Source organism: Microcaecilia unicolor, chromosome 9, assembly GCF_901765095.1.
Source record: "Microcaecilia unicolor chromosome 9, aMicUni1.1, whole genome shotgun sequence".
In the NCBI taxonomy this organism is placed as follows: Eukaryota; Metazoa; Chordata; class Amphibia; order Gymnophiona; family Siphonopidae; genus Microcaecilia; species Microcaecilia unicolor.
In genome coordinates, this window is record NC_044039.1 from 203,104,292 (window position 1) to 203,119,158 (window position 14,867).

The following is a 14,867-nucleotide window of genomic DNA, read 5'->3' on the forward strand; positions in this document are numbered from 1 at the left end:
ACAGGTCATTCTGACAATAATCCCATTTATTGGATATATGCTAATGTAATGGTTAACACTGATTGGCTATGGTAGTGAGTTGATTAGTATTTACTGGAAAAGCTTAATAATAGACCAGCTCTTACTGGAAGACTTAAGTCATCTTCCTGAGGAGTTATCTGGTTCTGTTTTTCACCAAAACATCTGTTAACAGTTGCTAACTGTCATATTTCTAAACCCCTGTGGTCAGCTATTTTGCACCTGCACCCTCCCTCATATGGCTTGTGACATTGTGTCTCAACAGCTCATGAGATCTTGAGTCACCCATTAGTTCAACTAAAAGTCACTTAGAAATGGGCCTGTCAGTTTTACTGTCATTTCAAAGCCTGAGCCAAAATATGATTTCAGGCCTGCATAATACTCCATAATAGACATCCTATATAATAAAAAGCACCTCCAACTGCCGCGGGCAAAAATTTCCCGTGGCGGGTCGCGGAAAACCGCCCAATTGGGCGGTAAAACCGCCCACCTGGCAACACTGTTCTGAAGCTGACTCCGTGGCAGTGTAGGATTCGTAAGTCTGTAGTTCAGCGTTTCATTGGCTCTCACTGTCCCCGCCCTCACCAATCAGACAGTACTTTGTCACTCACACACATCACAAGCGCCAATTTTTTAGACACTATGTGTAGAATTTCCCCCTTAATGCCTGGTATTGTATAACTCCTTTTGAATACTGACTACAGAGTCCCCTGGATTGTGTGTAAAGTGCCCAAATTTGGGGACTGAAATTTGCGTGCACATTGAAGATGCATGTGCAAATTAATTAAAAAGCCATTAACTAGCAATAAATTGATGTCAGCAATCAATTATTGCAGTTAATTGACATTAATTAGATTTTGCGTGCATCTTCCTGCACGCTATTCTATAGCCCCACATGCTTAAATACCCTAGCGTGCAACTCAGAGTGTGGTATGACCAGGGATGTGGTAGGGGGCGTTCCAAAAATTTGCGAGCAGAGTTATAGGAATACTGCCATTCCTGTGCCCAAATGCCAAGAGTTGGGTGCCGGCATTTCTACAAGGTTTCAGTTGGCGTAAATACCGGCGCCCAAATTTGAGTGTAGGAATGGGCTCTAAGCGTTATTCTTTAAAAAGTGCTTGACTGAATCCGGTCCAGTATTCTGTGCTTCAGCATACATTTAATCCGCTTCCCACTGTCTCCACAGTGCAAGCCTCCCCTCCAGGTGCAGGACTTGTTTATCGATATCCAGGATGGGAAAATCTTAATGGCTTTGTTGGAGGTTCTCTCCGGACAGAGCTTGGTAAGTGCAATCTTGTTCAAATCTTGTTTTAATGAGGTGTTGGTGCAGTGGGTTTGGCAGCCACTGGGCACAGAGCTCGGAATCTGCTCCACGTGTCAACTTTAGCGCTAGGATGTTACGCGTGCGGCGCTGCAGCAGGAGTGAAACAGAGCAGACTAGATGACCACAGAGGTCCACCAGACTCTGTTTCCATGAATTCTTGAGACGTCAAGCAAGTCTCTTCAAGGCCCTTAAAGGAAATGGCCCAGAGTACTTGAAGAACAGGATAAACTTCTACGCACTTCCAAGGACACTAAGGTCCTCCCAAGGGGTATCCCTAGCCACACCCTCTCCAAAAGACATTACACAATGTGATACCCACAAGCAAGCCTTCTCCAGAGTAGCTCCCACATTCTGCAATGCACTCCCCTCAAAGGCTCTGCTTAACTCTACTTCAGGAAGCAGGTGAAAGCTTGGCTCTTCAACCAGGCCTTTAATGGAAGAAGTAACTAACTTCTTAGTCTCACACAGACGCACACAAGGAGTGACACGGGCTGCACATACTGCAACAGGACATGTTTATCCACTCCTTCCCTAGCTGAGAGTGGAGGAGTGGCCTAGTGGTTAGGGTCCTGGACTTTGGTCCTAAGGAACTGAGTTCGATTCCTGGCACAGGCAGCTCCTTGAGACTCTGGGCAAGTCACTTAACCCTCCATTGCCCTTGCCTGCCACATAGAGCCTGCCATGAGTGGGAAAGCGCTGGGTACAAATGTAACAAAAATAAATAAAATTTAATCATCTCTCTGAACTCACTTTATTTTTGAACTCTTCTTACTCTCTATGTATATGTTCCATCTTTGCTTATATCCTACGCTGTCTATTAAAATGTTTTATTACATATTGTGTTGACATTGTAAGTATACTATGCCATAATTTGTATTGTTTTTGAATATTTTTACTGCTGTAATTGTCTATTGCTTATGTTTGTTTGATTTATTCTTACTGTACTCCGCCTTGAGTGAATTCTTTCAAAAAGGCGGTAAATAAATAAAGCCGCTGGGCTTAGAGCCTAATGCTCTCGTGGTCCAGGCATTTGTGGAGCTGATCCCCCTCATATCAGCTGTCACATCTAATTCCACATGATGATGGTTTTTTTTATCTAAAGCCATTGTTTTTGTTTCCAGCTGCATGAATATAAATCCTCATCCCACCGTATATTTCGGCTGAACAACATTGCAAAAGCACTTGCGTTTTTGGAGAACTGTAATGTAAGTATTTCATCAGTTTATTTGCATGGGGGCTGCATGTCGCATTGTCATTTATTTCACCCATTTCTACACATTTCTCAAACAAATGTAGAGTTACAATAAATGATAAATGCACATAATAAAATCAAAAAAGCGGTAAACAATTATGCAGACAATAAAGCCATATATAGAACAGACAATCCAAAACATTTCATGATACTTAACACAAGAGATTTCAGGCAAGGCTCATTCATAAAGCGGGCTGCCCTTGACTCTTAGGGGTATGTTTGTTAAGGTGCGTTAGCGTTAACCCACCTTTAAATTTAAGGCGCGTTAAACACTAACAAGCCTATACGTTTCTATGGGCGCGTTAGCGTTTTTAACATGCGTAAATGGTGTACATGCATTAAACGCTAACGCGCCCATATCGCCACTTAGTAAACATAGGCGTTAATTCGCCCAAGACTCAGGGGGTCAAATGCTAAGATAAATAATTAACGAGTCGGTATTCAGCCACTACAGTCGGGGTATTTTTTTTAAACCACTAGTTGTGGCGATCAAAAAATATCTGGATATTCAGAGCCTTTGTCTGGATAGTACCAGGGTGGAGTGCGGGCAGAGCCCGTGTGTTTCTAGAACATTCCAGATTGCGACAGTATTCAATCTGTTATCCATGTAATTTATCCAGATCAATTAGGACTGCGTTATGTACATCCTGGGTTTATACGGATCACAGACCGAGTATTGCCAGTTCTGGGACTGTACCGTCCCAGAACGTAAGGATATTAAGAGACTTAGCTATAAAAAGATAAGAGAGTATGTAATTCACAAAACACAAGAACAAAACGTCTCTTGTATAAACTGAATCCCTACGCCAAGCCCCCTCCCTACCCATCTTCAAATCCTTGCTTAAAGCTCACCTCTTCAATGCTGCATTCGGAACCTAACCTTTCGAACATATAGGGTGCCCTAATCTGTCTGACCTATCTGATTAACTGTACATTTAACTTTTTAGATTGTAAGCTCTTCGAGCAGGGACTGTCCTTCCATGTTAAATTGTACAGCGCTGCGTAACCCTAGTAGCGCTTTAGAAATGTTAAGTAGTAGTAGTAGTAATGTAATACTATAATCCTGTGGAGTGCAAAATATGAGAAAGGGGAAAAAGCCTCTGTGCCCCAACCTCCACCCTACATAGGTTAATAGGGTAAAAAGGAAATGAGTGGGTCCAACTTTCTTCTTCGGCATAAAAAACCCTTTACTCTTAAGTCTTGCTAAAAACTCCACAGGAAGTTCTAATTTTAAATGGATCAGTACGAAAAACGTGAAGAAAAACTCTTAGCTTTTGGGTTGGTGATAAGACGCAAACGTGCAAAAAGAGTCAGTCACACCGTGGCCAAAGTTTTGCTACCGTGGGCTGTTTCAAGGCGTGCATGACTAATCTGTGAAAATAATTAAAATATTTGAAGATATTTGTAAAATCTTTAAAAAAAAATGTTCAGAGATTTTTTTGTGTCCGCAATCATTCACAAATATTGTTTCTTTGAAAAGCTGGGGTCCTGGGTAAAAGAGTTATTCTTGGGGTTTGGGTTGGGGAGGAAGCCCGCTCCTTTTGGGCATGGAGAAATCGAATGCATGCATTGATGCTTTTAGAACGGCAGCATGCTAGGCGAGCCCCTAGACGATATGTACATTGGGATATGTACATTGGGTCTCTTCCGCCGCATAGGACCAGGAGTCTGATTCTAAATTTATTTTTATTTATTTATTTAATGCATTTGTATCCCACATTATCCCACCTCTTTGCAGGCTCAATGTGGCTCACAATTCATCATAGATACTGGAAGTAGAAGAGAATAAACATTTGGTTACAGAGGGTTTTGTGTTACATGGTGGTGAAATACATGATAGTGTTAAAGCAAAGACAATATAAGACATTTCCGGATATATTAGAGATTATACAGTTACACGTGTTGATCTTTGTGATATATCTTGTCGAAGAGATAGGTTTTCAGTAGTTTACGGAAATTGGTCAATTCATGGATCGTTTTCAGGTTACGTGGCAACGCGTTCCAGAGCTGCGTGCTCGTATAGGAAAAGGTAGATGCGTGCATTGATTTGTATTTCAGACCTTTACACTTGGGAGGATGAAGATTAAGGAATGTGCGAGAAGATGTTTTTGCGTTCCTGGGTGGTACTTCTATTAGGTCTGACATGTAGGCTGGGGCGTTACCATGGATGATTTTATGGACTAGGGTGCAAAGTTTGAACGTGATGCGTTCTTTTAGTGGGAGCCAGTGTAGTTTTTCTCGTAAGGGTTTCGCGCTTTCGTATTTTGATGTGCCGAATATTAGTCTGGCTGCCGTGTTCTGGGCTGTCTGGAGTTTTTTAAGTATTTGCTCTTTGCAGCCAGCGTAGAGTGAGTTACAATAAAAAATTCCAATTAGCTAAGTGCTTTTGCTTCGGGGAGGGGCGAGACACCCCAGTAAAGTATAGTGAAATTTATTGAGTTGTTGAGAGGAGGCTTCGGGCCGCACGTGTCCTGGCCCGGTTGGGTCCCCTCCCCCCTTTTTTTTCTTTTTTCTCCGTTTTGTTTGGGAGGGTATTGGGGTTTGGGTTTCGGATATAACTCATAATAAGTATGATGACGGATTTGAGTCTTTACCAAAGTGTCAGTGTTTTTCATATTGGTTGAATGTAACCAGTTGTTACTTTATCTTGCACATTGGATGTATTTAATATGTCATCAATAAAAAATTGTTGAATCATAAAAAAACACTTAGAGACATTCAGATACTCAGAGACACCATTTGGATAATGCCTCTGATTGTCCTGGCCAGCAGCATTTATCCAGATGGCAGGTGCTGTTATCTGGAGAAGTGCTTTTGAATATTGACCATTTTACCATTTTTCAAAATGGTAGCAGAGCACCAGCCTGACAAGCTGTCTGACAAATAGTTTCATAGGTGTGGACCAGCAAGTGAAGAGGAGCATTTTCATGAGCTGTGTGAACTCCCCTTAGCGGAAAACATTTGATATCTAACAATTAAGACTTCAGTTGCGGGCCGCAGGAGTCGGAGTACATCAGAACCCCTGCCAGCAACGCTGAAATCTTCTGTCTTCAGGTGATGAAATGCCTTTGATTCCCCCGGCGAAGCCCCGGGATACATGACAGACCTCATAGACCTACCAACCAGAAACACAGCAAGATCAGCACGAACTTACCTAAATTTCCACTACCCAAGTACTAAAGGACTCAAATGCAAATCAACTTATACATCCAGCTTTTCTTACTTAAGCGCACAACTGTGGAACGCTCTGCCAAAGATAATAAAAACAACGAACGACCACCTAAGTTTCCGGAAAGAACTAAAAACAAACCTGTTCAAAAAGGCATACCCCACCGACCCAACATAAAAACCTAAGTTCCTGCGACACTGCAAAACCAAAGACTGTAATGGACATACCTTAACCCTCATCCCCCCTCCCTAACTTCCCCAATGTATCTACCAAACACGAACCTTCTTTAACCACAATAACACCTGCATTTGTTCATACCGCAACTGGCGAACGTCGTTGCGGTACCATGTAAGCCACATTGAGCCTGCAAATAGGTGGGAAAATGTGGGATACAAATGAAACAAACAAAAATACCAGCTGGGAAGAGGAAGTACCCAGCATATATCGCTCTACAGCTCTGCACGTTATTTGATTAGAAGCTAAAGTTTTCTGGTGGTAAGGGGCGCAGCTTGGCAAGCAGATGGATAAAACCCAACATCAACATATAAAAGCAAACCTCACAGATGTGCACACACTGCACAGTACAGCTTTCACTGAAAGAGGAGTTCAGAAAAGAATCAAAGGATCACCATCGTTCATTTTCTAACAAATGAACTCCGCCAGATTAAAGGATCAGAAGCCAACGGAGAGGAATAACTGGAGGCTTAAGTAAGAAAAGCAATGCTGAGTCAGACCAAAGTCCATCAAGCCCAGAATCCTTTCTGTTTTGGCCCGCGTCACATGGGGTTTTGTTTTCATATTCTTTCCCTTAAAATAATTATCTGTGTCACGACATCTTATCTAAACTGCGCAGAGTTGCTAGAAGCTGTCTCTGCTTTTTTTTTTCTCCCAAGAAATGGAAAATTACATCCTACGGAGAAACAGCTGTAAATGTTGCACAGAGCATTCAGAATGCTCCTTTTGAATGCCCCTCCTGCTCCCCTTCCAAAGGGTTGGGAATGATAGGGGGATCCAGTTTTCATCCAAACTCTTGTGAACCTGTGGGTTCTCCTGCAGCAGGGAGTCTCCCATTTGGGCTCTGAAGTTAGCCAATGAAATATACCCGCAGAAAGATCAAGTTCTGCGTGTAAACCGTCCAGCTATTTCTTTCGCTGTTTAATGAAAGAGAAAGCAAAGTTGCTAACCAGTAACAGATGTTTTCCATAGACAGGAGGATTAATCAGACACGCAAGTGGGTGACATTGTTGCAAATTAGTGGGACAGAATAGCTGTTCCAAGCTAAGGGGTCCTTTTACTAAGGTGAGCCAAAAAATGGCCTGCGCTGGTGTAGACACGTGCATTGGACGTGCGCAGGTCCATTTTTCAGCACACCTGCAAAAAAGGCCCTTTTTTTTTTTTGCCAAAAATGGACTTGCGGCAAAATGGCACACATCCATTTTGGGCCTGAGACCTTACCACCACCCATTGAACTAGCAGTAAGGTCTCAACGCGTTAACTGGGTGATAATGGTCTTTACGTGTACAATGCCGATTACCACCCAGTTAGTGCTGCGTGCTGGAAAATTTCCAGTGCGCTTAGTGGACACGCGTAAAAAATGAAATTACCACCCGGGCCATGTGGTAGCTGGGTGGTAGTTCAAAATTGGCATGAGTAGGACGCGCATACGCGGCTTAGTAAAAGGGCCCCTAAATGTGAGGCTCTAAATATGCATCTTCCTTCCTGAACGCAACAGTCTCCTTGGTCCCTCACAGGCAGATGATCAAAAGCCCTGCGCTGTTCCAAACAGCGCAGGGCACTATTAGACCTATGATCAGAGATAATGCATGCAAATTTAAGTAGCGCAATTATCTCTGATTATGGGGTAGAAGTGCGGGAGAATTGTGCCTGAGCATGCGCTCAGCACAATCCTCCTGCACTTGTTTGACAGGTCTGGTCTGGAGACCAATGAAAAGAGAAGGACGCCCATCTTTAAATCAGAAGATGGATGTCCTCAACTGCCCTGTTGCAGGGACAGCCAAATTTCAAGGGGGTGTCGGAGGTATAGCGACGGGGCAGTTGAGGATGACCAAAATTTGGACGTTTCTGCAATGGGCAGTTAAGGACGTCCAAAATTAGATGTTTCTATGAGAAAGTCTTCTCATAGAAACATCCAGTTTTGGACGTCCTTAACTGCCCATTGCAGAAACGTCCAAATTTTGGATGTCCTCAACTGCCCTGTCACAGAAACGTCCAAATTTTGGACGTCCTCAACTGCCCTCGCTGGCAGGTTTGCTGTAGGGGGGAATGGGGGGCCTGCCAGCATGCAAATGCATGCTGGACAGGGCTCAACATTCCTCTCCAATGATCTGCAAACCCTAATGCCAGCTCGGAGCTGGCGTAGGATTTGTCGCGGCCAGCGACCCAACCTTTGGTGCGCTGGACGCTGATCATTGGGGATGAATGCGTTAAGTGCTGATTAGCATGCATTTGCAGGCTACTTGCGCTAAGAGCCCTCGAGTGCGTTGTTTCACACACTCGAGGTCTCTGATCATGGGGCGGTAGCAAACGCTGGCACTAGTATGGTGCTAACAGCCTCTAACGCCGGCGTTTCCTTTTGATCATCTGCTTGTCAGTTAGTTGCATAGCTCAAATAGTAATACGGTTCTTGGGGAGGTGGAAGGGACTGTGCACTAGATTAATCCTGTTATCTGCAAAACACACCTGTTACATATGAGCAACTATGCTTTTTCCATGGACAAGCAGGATCAGACACACAAATGGGTGAGCCCGATTCTCAGGGACACTCAGCTTCATTGATAACATGCCCCCTGTTGAGCAGCCACCCACTGTTGACTAAGGGGTCCTTTTACTAAGGTGCGCTGAAAAGTGGCCTGTGCTATTGTAGGTGCGTGTTTTGGACGCGCGCAGATCCGTTTTTCAGCGCACCTGTAAAAAAATGCCTTTTGGGGGGGGAGGGTAAGGAGGCCGAAAATGGACACGCGGCAAAATGAAAATTGATGCACGTTCATTTTGGGTCTGAGACCTTACCGCCACCTGTTCAGATAGCGGTAAGGTCTCGCGCGTTAACCGGGCGGTAATGGTCAATGCGCGAGACCTCCCCCTCTCTTTGAAGAATGGGAGCCAGATAAAACCTTTGAAGAATGGGAAACAGATAAAACCTCCTAACCAGGCGGGAAGCATTGATAAAGACTCCTCACCAGGTTTCAACCAGGTTTCCGTGAGACAAAGTAAATGTTAGCAGAGACTAGTATATCTTTAATAAATGAAGTTTTGGACTTAAGTGAGCAAAAAATATATGGAGATATATGGAAAACAAATCAACCTCCCCTCCCCCATCAGCCTGCTTTAAAGTAATTTGTTGTCAGTGTGGCTCAATATTGACAGCCCTGCTCTAACCACCCATAGCTAGGTGGGTCACCAGGGAAGTGGCCGCTCCCCCAGAGTTCTGACAGTGCTGGCGCCTATTTTTCATGCGATCTGTCGTATTTAAAATATGCGCCGGCGCCATCGGCAGTCCGCTCTCCACTCCCCCCGCGCCCTCAACCTGGCAACGCTTCCGACCGCTATACCATCCCCTCTCCCAGAAGAATTTCTGTCAATAGGGCCTCCAGAAGGGCCAAGTGAGACAGGGAGGAGGGGGGGGGGGGTGCCACACCCTTCTAGTTTCACTGCAGTGGCCCTGTGGGAGTAAAATCTTGTGAGGCTACATCCTTAGTTCAACAATATAAACAATAACGTTTCCCACATGGATGAATCACATTTTAACAAACAAATTAGAGGAGGACTCCCCCTGGCCATGACATTGGACAAAGCCCTTCTCTCTGTACCCTTCTCCACCACTGCTAACTCCAGGCTCCGCTCATTCTGCCTTGCTTCACCCTGTGCCTGGAACAATCTTCCTTTACCCATACGCCATGCCCCCTCCCTACCCATCTTCAAATCTCTGCTTAAAACTCACCTCTTCAATGCTGCCTTCGGCGCCTAACCGCTCGAGATAGATAGAATGCCCCAATCTATCCACCCTATCAGATTAACTGTTCACTCGTCCTCTAGATTGTTCACTTGTCTTTAGATTGTTCTCTTGTCTTTTAGATTGTAAGCTCTTTGAGCAGAGACTGTCCATCTATGTTTAAATTGTACAGCGCTGCGTAACCCTAGTAGCGCTTTAGAAATGCTAGTTAGTTAGTACTAGTTCCTCCCTTCCTCTCCCCACACACAGTTTATTTGTGAGGATCCTGCCTGTTTGAACTGTAAGGTCCTTGTCATGCCTTCTGGGTGGCTCCAGACTGGGAACTGGCCACAGCTATATTATGAAGGAGATAATGTGTTAGAGACTGGAAGGCTGTGGTTCTTTCAGTAGACAATTTAACTAGCATTTTGGAGGCAGCTGGGTGTTGAGTTTCAAGGTGGAGCTGCAGGAAACTTACATTGGGAAACCTTTAGCAAGGCTTTGTCAACAAAGTATGGCCATAGGTTTTTCTCAGAGTCGTCTTAAACAGGAGGCAGAGCGTTCCTTCCCCAGAGGACTCACAGGGTAGATGTCAGCACAGGGAAGTTCAGCTTGTACAGTGAGAGATGGAGAAGGGGGGTGAATTTTCAGAGGCATGGTAGCCCTGTCTGTGAAATCGAAGGGGCAGTTACAGGGCATGTTTTGGGTAGAATAAAAAGCTAACATGACTAGATCGTATTTTCAAGTCTACTCATGTTATTTTCCATACAAAATCTATCTGCACAGAAAATAGTTGTCAGAGTGTAGGGCTCATGAATTTTAAAAGGAGCTGTGTCTTCAAACTTGGTGGAAATTCCACAGATCAGTTAAAGAAATTCCTGAAGCCTTTTTGTGCTGTGTGGTACTCTTGACTAGATTTTAAGCTCTGTGGAGCAGGGAATGTCTCTTAGGGTTTTTGTACAATGGGGAGGGGGACACTGACTTTAACCATTAAATTAACGGTTCCGTCGTGGCTTCTATTGGAATATATGTGTATATGTAGCATATGTATATATGAATATATGTACCATACATATATTCCGCCTAGACCGATATGCTCATATCACCCCTCTCCTCAAGTCACTTCACTGGCTTCCGATCAGGTACCGCATACAATTCAAGCTTCTCCTACTAACCTACAAATTCACTCGATCTGCAGCCCCTCATTACCTCTCTACCCTCATCTCCCCTTACGTTCCTGCCCGTAACCTCCGCTCACAGGACAAGTCCCTCCTCTCAGTACCCTTCTCCGCCACCGCCAACTCCAGGCTCCGCCCTTTCTGCCTCGCCTCACCCTATGCTTGGAATAAACTTCCTGAGCCCATACGTCAAGCCCCCTCCCTGCCCATCTTTAAATCCCTGCTCAAAGCCCACCTCTTCAGTGTTGCCTTCGGCACCTAACCGTGTCACTTCTATTTAGGAAATCTAGACTGCTGCCCCAACTTGATTGACTGCACATTTTGTCCTTTAGATTGTAAGCTCCTACGAGCAGGGACTGTCCTTCTTTGTTAAATTGTACAGCGCTGCGTAACCCTAGTAGCGCTTTAGAAATGTTAAGTAGTAGTAGTATTCATACTTTTCTGATGACACTTTATTCATTCCAAGAACTGCATACATTACAGAGCTCTTACGGGGTAGGAGTAAGGTTACCATATTTGCGGAGACAAAAAATAAAAATGACTGCTGCCTTTGCTAAAGAAATGTTTAATTGTAGCAAATGTAGACAGTTAATGAACACACATCAAACTGACTTACAGTACGTACAACAGTAGACAATCTACTTTTCAAAATTTCCGGATTTGAGTTTGATTGAGTCTGAGCCCAAGCATACTTATCAGAAGAGCGGATATCCCTCAACAACTTTGGATGGCTTCTGAGACACCTGTGAAAGTCCCTGCATGACTTATGCTTAAAGTTGTTCTGCACGAACGAATTTCCTTTAACAGATTCAACATCAGTGAAACAGCGAGGAGATCAGCAATGCCCGTCTCTAAAATGTGTTTCTCTCGTTATGTGGGTAGGTGTGTTGGTCATAGGCACGTAGAAGAAAAAGAGGACATTTTCCTAAAAATTAAATAACATATCTAAAGAAGTCCGAAAGAATATCTTCTTAAAAGAGGAAATATGGTTATCCTAGGTAGAAGGATAGCATTCTACCCAGCCCTATGAAGTGTTTCCCAGACTACATTTGGTAACTGGGGCTTATGTTTAGCATTTTGAATTAAATATAAGACTTTGATTAATAAAAATGTTGACGTCACACTACTATTTACTATGAAACAAACACAAATTTAACAGAGTGTAAAAAAGGTTCAAGGAACTGAAATAAAACATAGACAGCTGTAAACAGGGCAAGGTCCTCTTCTTTTCTAACTGCGCATAGGAGGTTTCTTCCTATGTTCAGACGGATGTTTACAGGTCTCCCCTTTCTTCACTAGAGGGTGTCAGAGCTGATATCCTCTTTAGAAAGTCTTGATAGCTGATATAGGACTAAATTCCTTGCATAGTTGGGGCTGGGCTTGTGAGGAAGGTGGCATGTCTTCAGGAAGCTCTGGAGCACACCTTGTGACTGATCTGGAGCAGATTCTACAGTCAAGGGACGTGAACTCTCTTCGCCTCTGAAAACCCGCAAGTGTGGAAACCTGGAGGTAGAAGAAGGGAAGGGCCTGACAAATGTGGCATGTCAGAGTTTGCATTCTCTGTAGACAATCAAAGATCATCTTTCCTGTGCCAGGTATAGCACCACCTGGGGAAGGGCCCTGGAACCAGCATCATGGTAGCTGGGGTGATAGGAGTGGAGTGGTGGAGGTAAGGAGGGTAACTGAACCAGGAAAACTGGTATTTCTGGCCAGTACTGACCTGTGCCAGATTAGAGGGAGTTTGGTTTGCTTGGATTTTGATAGACTGGTATATTGTGACAATGGGTTGGGATTGTGTGGGTGTATTTAGAAATGATGGTGGTTTTATCATTCAGCTCTTTATTACAGGGTTGGCTTGGTCCCTGGTGGCAGTGGGGGAGGAGCTGTTTTATATATCAGGGACTACTTTGTATTGATCATTGTATCATTATTGGATTTTTTTCCATGATGTAAACTACTTTTGGGTTCATATTTGTTAATAAAAAGTGGTAAAGTGTCAAATTTGTATGTAATATGCAAAATGTAAAGTCATATTCTACTTAAAAAGTAAACACTAAGGGGCCGTTTTACTAAAGCATTATCTGTTAGCTTTGCCGTCTAAACGCGCAGTATTTGGGGGTGGGAGGGGGCATGTCAGGGGTGGACAACGGACATAGATGGGCTAATCAGCTACGTGGTAATATTATCGCCGCGCTAACTAGATAGCGCAGCTGTAATCCCCCGGATTCTATATAGCGCGCCTTGAAATCCACGCTGAAATCCATGTGTGTAACTTAATTGGCTTAACAAGTTAATCAGCATTGATAACAGCTCTTAACAAGCAATAATGAGCACTAATTGGCAATAATTAGAATTTACACGCACAACTCGCTAAGCGCAGTCTGTACTACAATACGCCTAACTTTTAATGCGCGCAGGCAAAAAGGGGCATGGTCACGGGTGAAGAAATGGGTGTTTAGTGGGCCACATTTTCATTGGTGTAAATGGAGGCGTGTAGTTTCAGACACTGAGATATCGACTAAGCGTATTCTATATAGTACGCCTAAATCTAGGTGCCGCTTACAGAATACACTTGGTTGGCGTTGATTTCCATGCTGATTTTTTTAGGCACCATATGTAGAATCTCCCTGAATTACGGGAGCCCCTCAGCGCCTCCTGAATAGGCGCACAACCATTTAAAAAAAAAAATTAACATTAGCGCAAGGCCGTATATTCAACAAAGAGAAAAAAAAAAGCTCTTTTTGACAGCTGTACTAGAAATGGACTTAGCGCGCAGGAAAGGTCCGTGTAATGACGCACTAATCCAATTTCTTTTTTTTAAATACTTTATTTATGCAAGCATATACGGTTACAATAACATCAAATAGTCAACAATCTTATCATTTGCCATTTTGTCATAAACACCCATATTACACTTGCTTAACCCCCAAAACTAAAATAAACATACCCCCTATAGAACCCCCCCCCCCAAATTCCCCCCCCCCCCCCCCCCCCCCATTCCACCCTCTCCCTCCCCTGGAGGACATCAACCATTCCGAATTCTGCTGCGAGCAGTCTGTGTTAACGTATCCCAGAAGGGGACCAGCACTGAAAAAGGTGGTCCCCCCGCTGTGAAGCCAAATCCCGAGCATCTTTACGTTCCATCACACTCAGGGAGATACTAATCTTATTTCTTAGCACAGCTTTGTAAAAGGGCTTCTACAGTGGGGGAAATAAGTATTTGATCCCTTGCTGATTTTGTAAGTTTGCCCACTGACAAAGACATGAGCAGCCCATAATTGAAGGGTAGGTTATTGGTAACAGTGAGAGATAGCACATCACAAATTAAATCCGGAAAATCACATTGTGGAAAGTATATGAATTTATTTGCATTCTGCAGAGGGAAATAAGTATTTGATCCCCCACCAACCAGTAAGAGATCTGGCCCCTACAGACCAGGTAGATGCTCCAAATCAACTCGTTACCTGCATGACAGACAGCTGTCGGCAATGGTCACCTGTATGAAAGACACCTGTCCACAGACTCAGTGAATCAGTCAGACTCTAACCTCTACAAAATGGCCAAGAGCAAGGAGCTGTCTAAGGATGTCAGGGACAAGATCATACACCTGCACAAGGCTGGAATGGGCTACAAAACCATCAGTAAGATGCTGGGCGAGAAGGAGACAACTGTTGGTGCCATAGTAAGAAAATGGAAGAAGTACAAAATGACTGTCAATCGACAAAGATCTGGGGCTCCACGCAAAATCTCACCTCGTGGGGTATCCTTGATCATGAGGAAGGTTAGAAATCAGCCTACAACTACAAGGGGGGAACTTGTCAATGATCTCAAGGCAGCTGGGACCACTGTCACCACGAAAACCATTGGTAACACATTACGACATAACGGATTGCAATCCTGCAGTGCCCGCAAGGTCCCCCTGCTCCGGAAGGCACATGTGACGGCCCGTCTGAAGTTTGCCAGTGAACACCTGGATG

At 44.0% G+C, this 14,867-nt stretch overlaps 1 protein-coding gene across 3 annotated transcripts in view; it reads left to right on the forward strand.

The window, feature by feature from the left end:
- Positions 1-14,867, forward strand: part of CLMN (calmin) — a 210,747-nt gene that overhangs the window by 130,711 nt on the left and 65,169 nt on the right. For all 3 annotated transcript variants that reach the window (XM_030214489.1, XM_030214491.1, XM_030214490.1), the window contains exons 3-4: positions 1,205-1,300; positions 2,464-2,547. In XM_030214489.1, the coding sequence (XP_030070349.1) occupies positions 1,205-1,300; positions 2,464-2,547 (180 nt within the window). The remainder of the gene's footprint in view (positions 1-1,204; positions 1,301-2,463; positions 2,548-14,867) is intronic.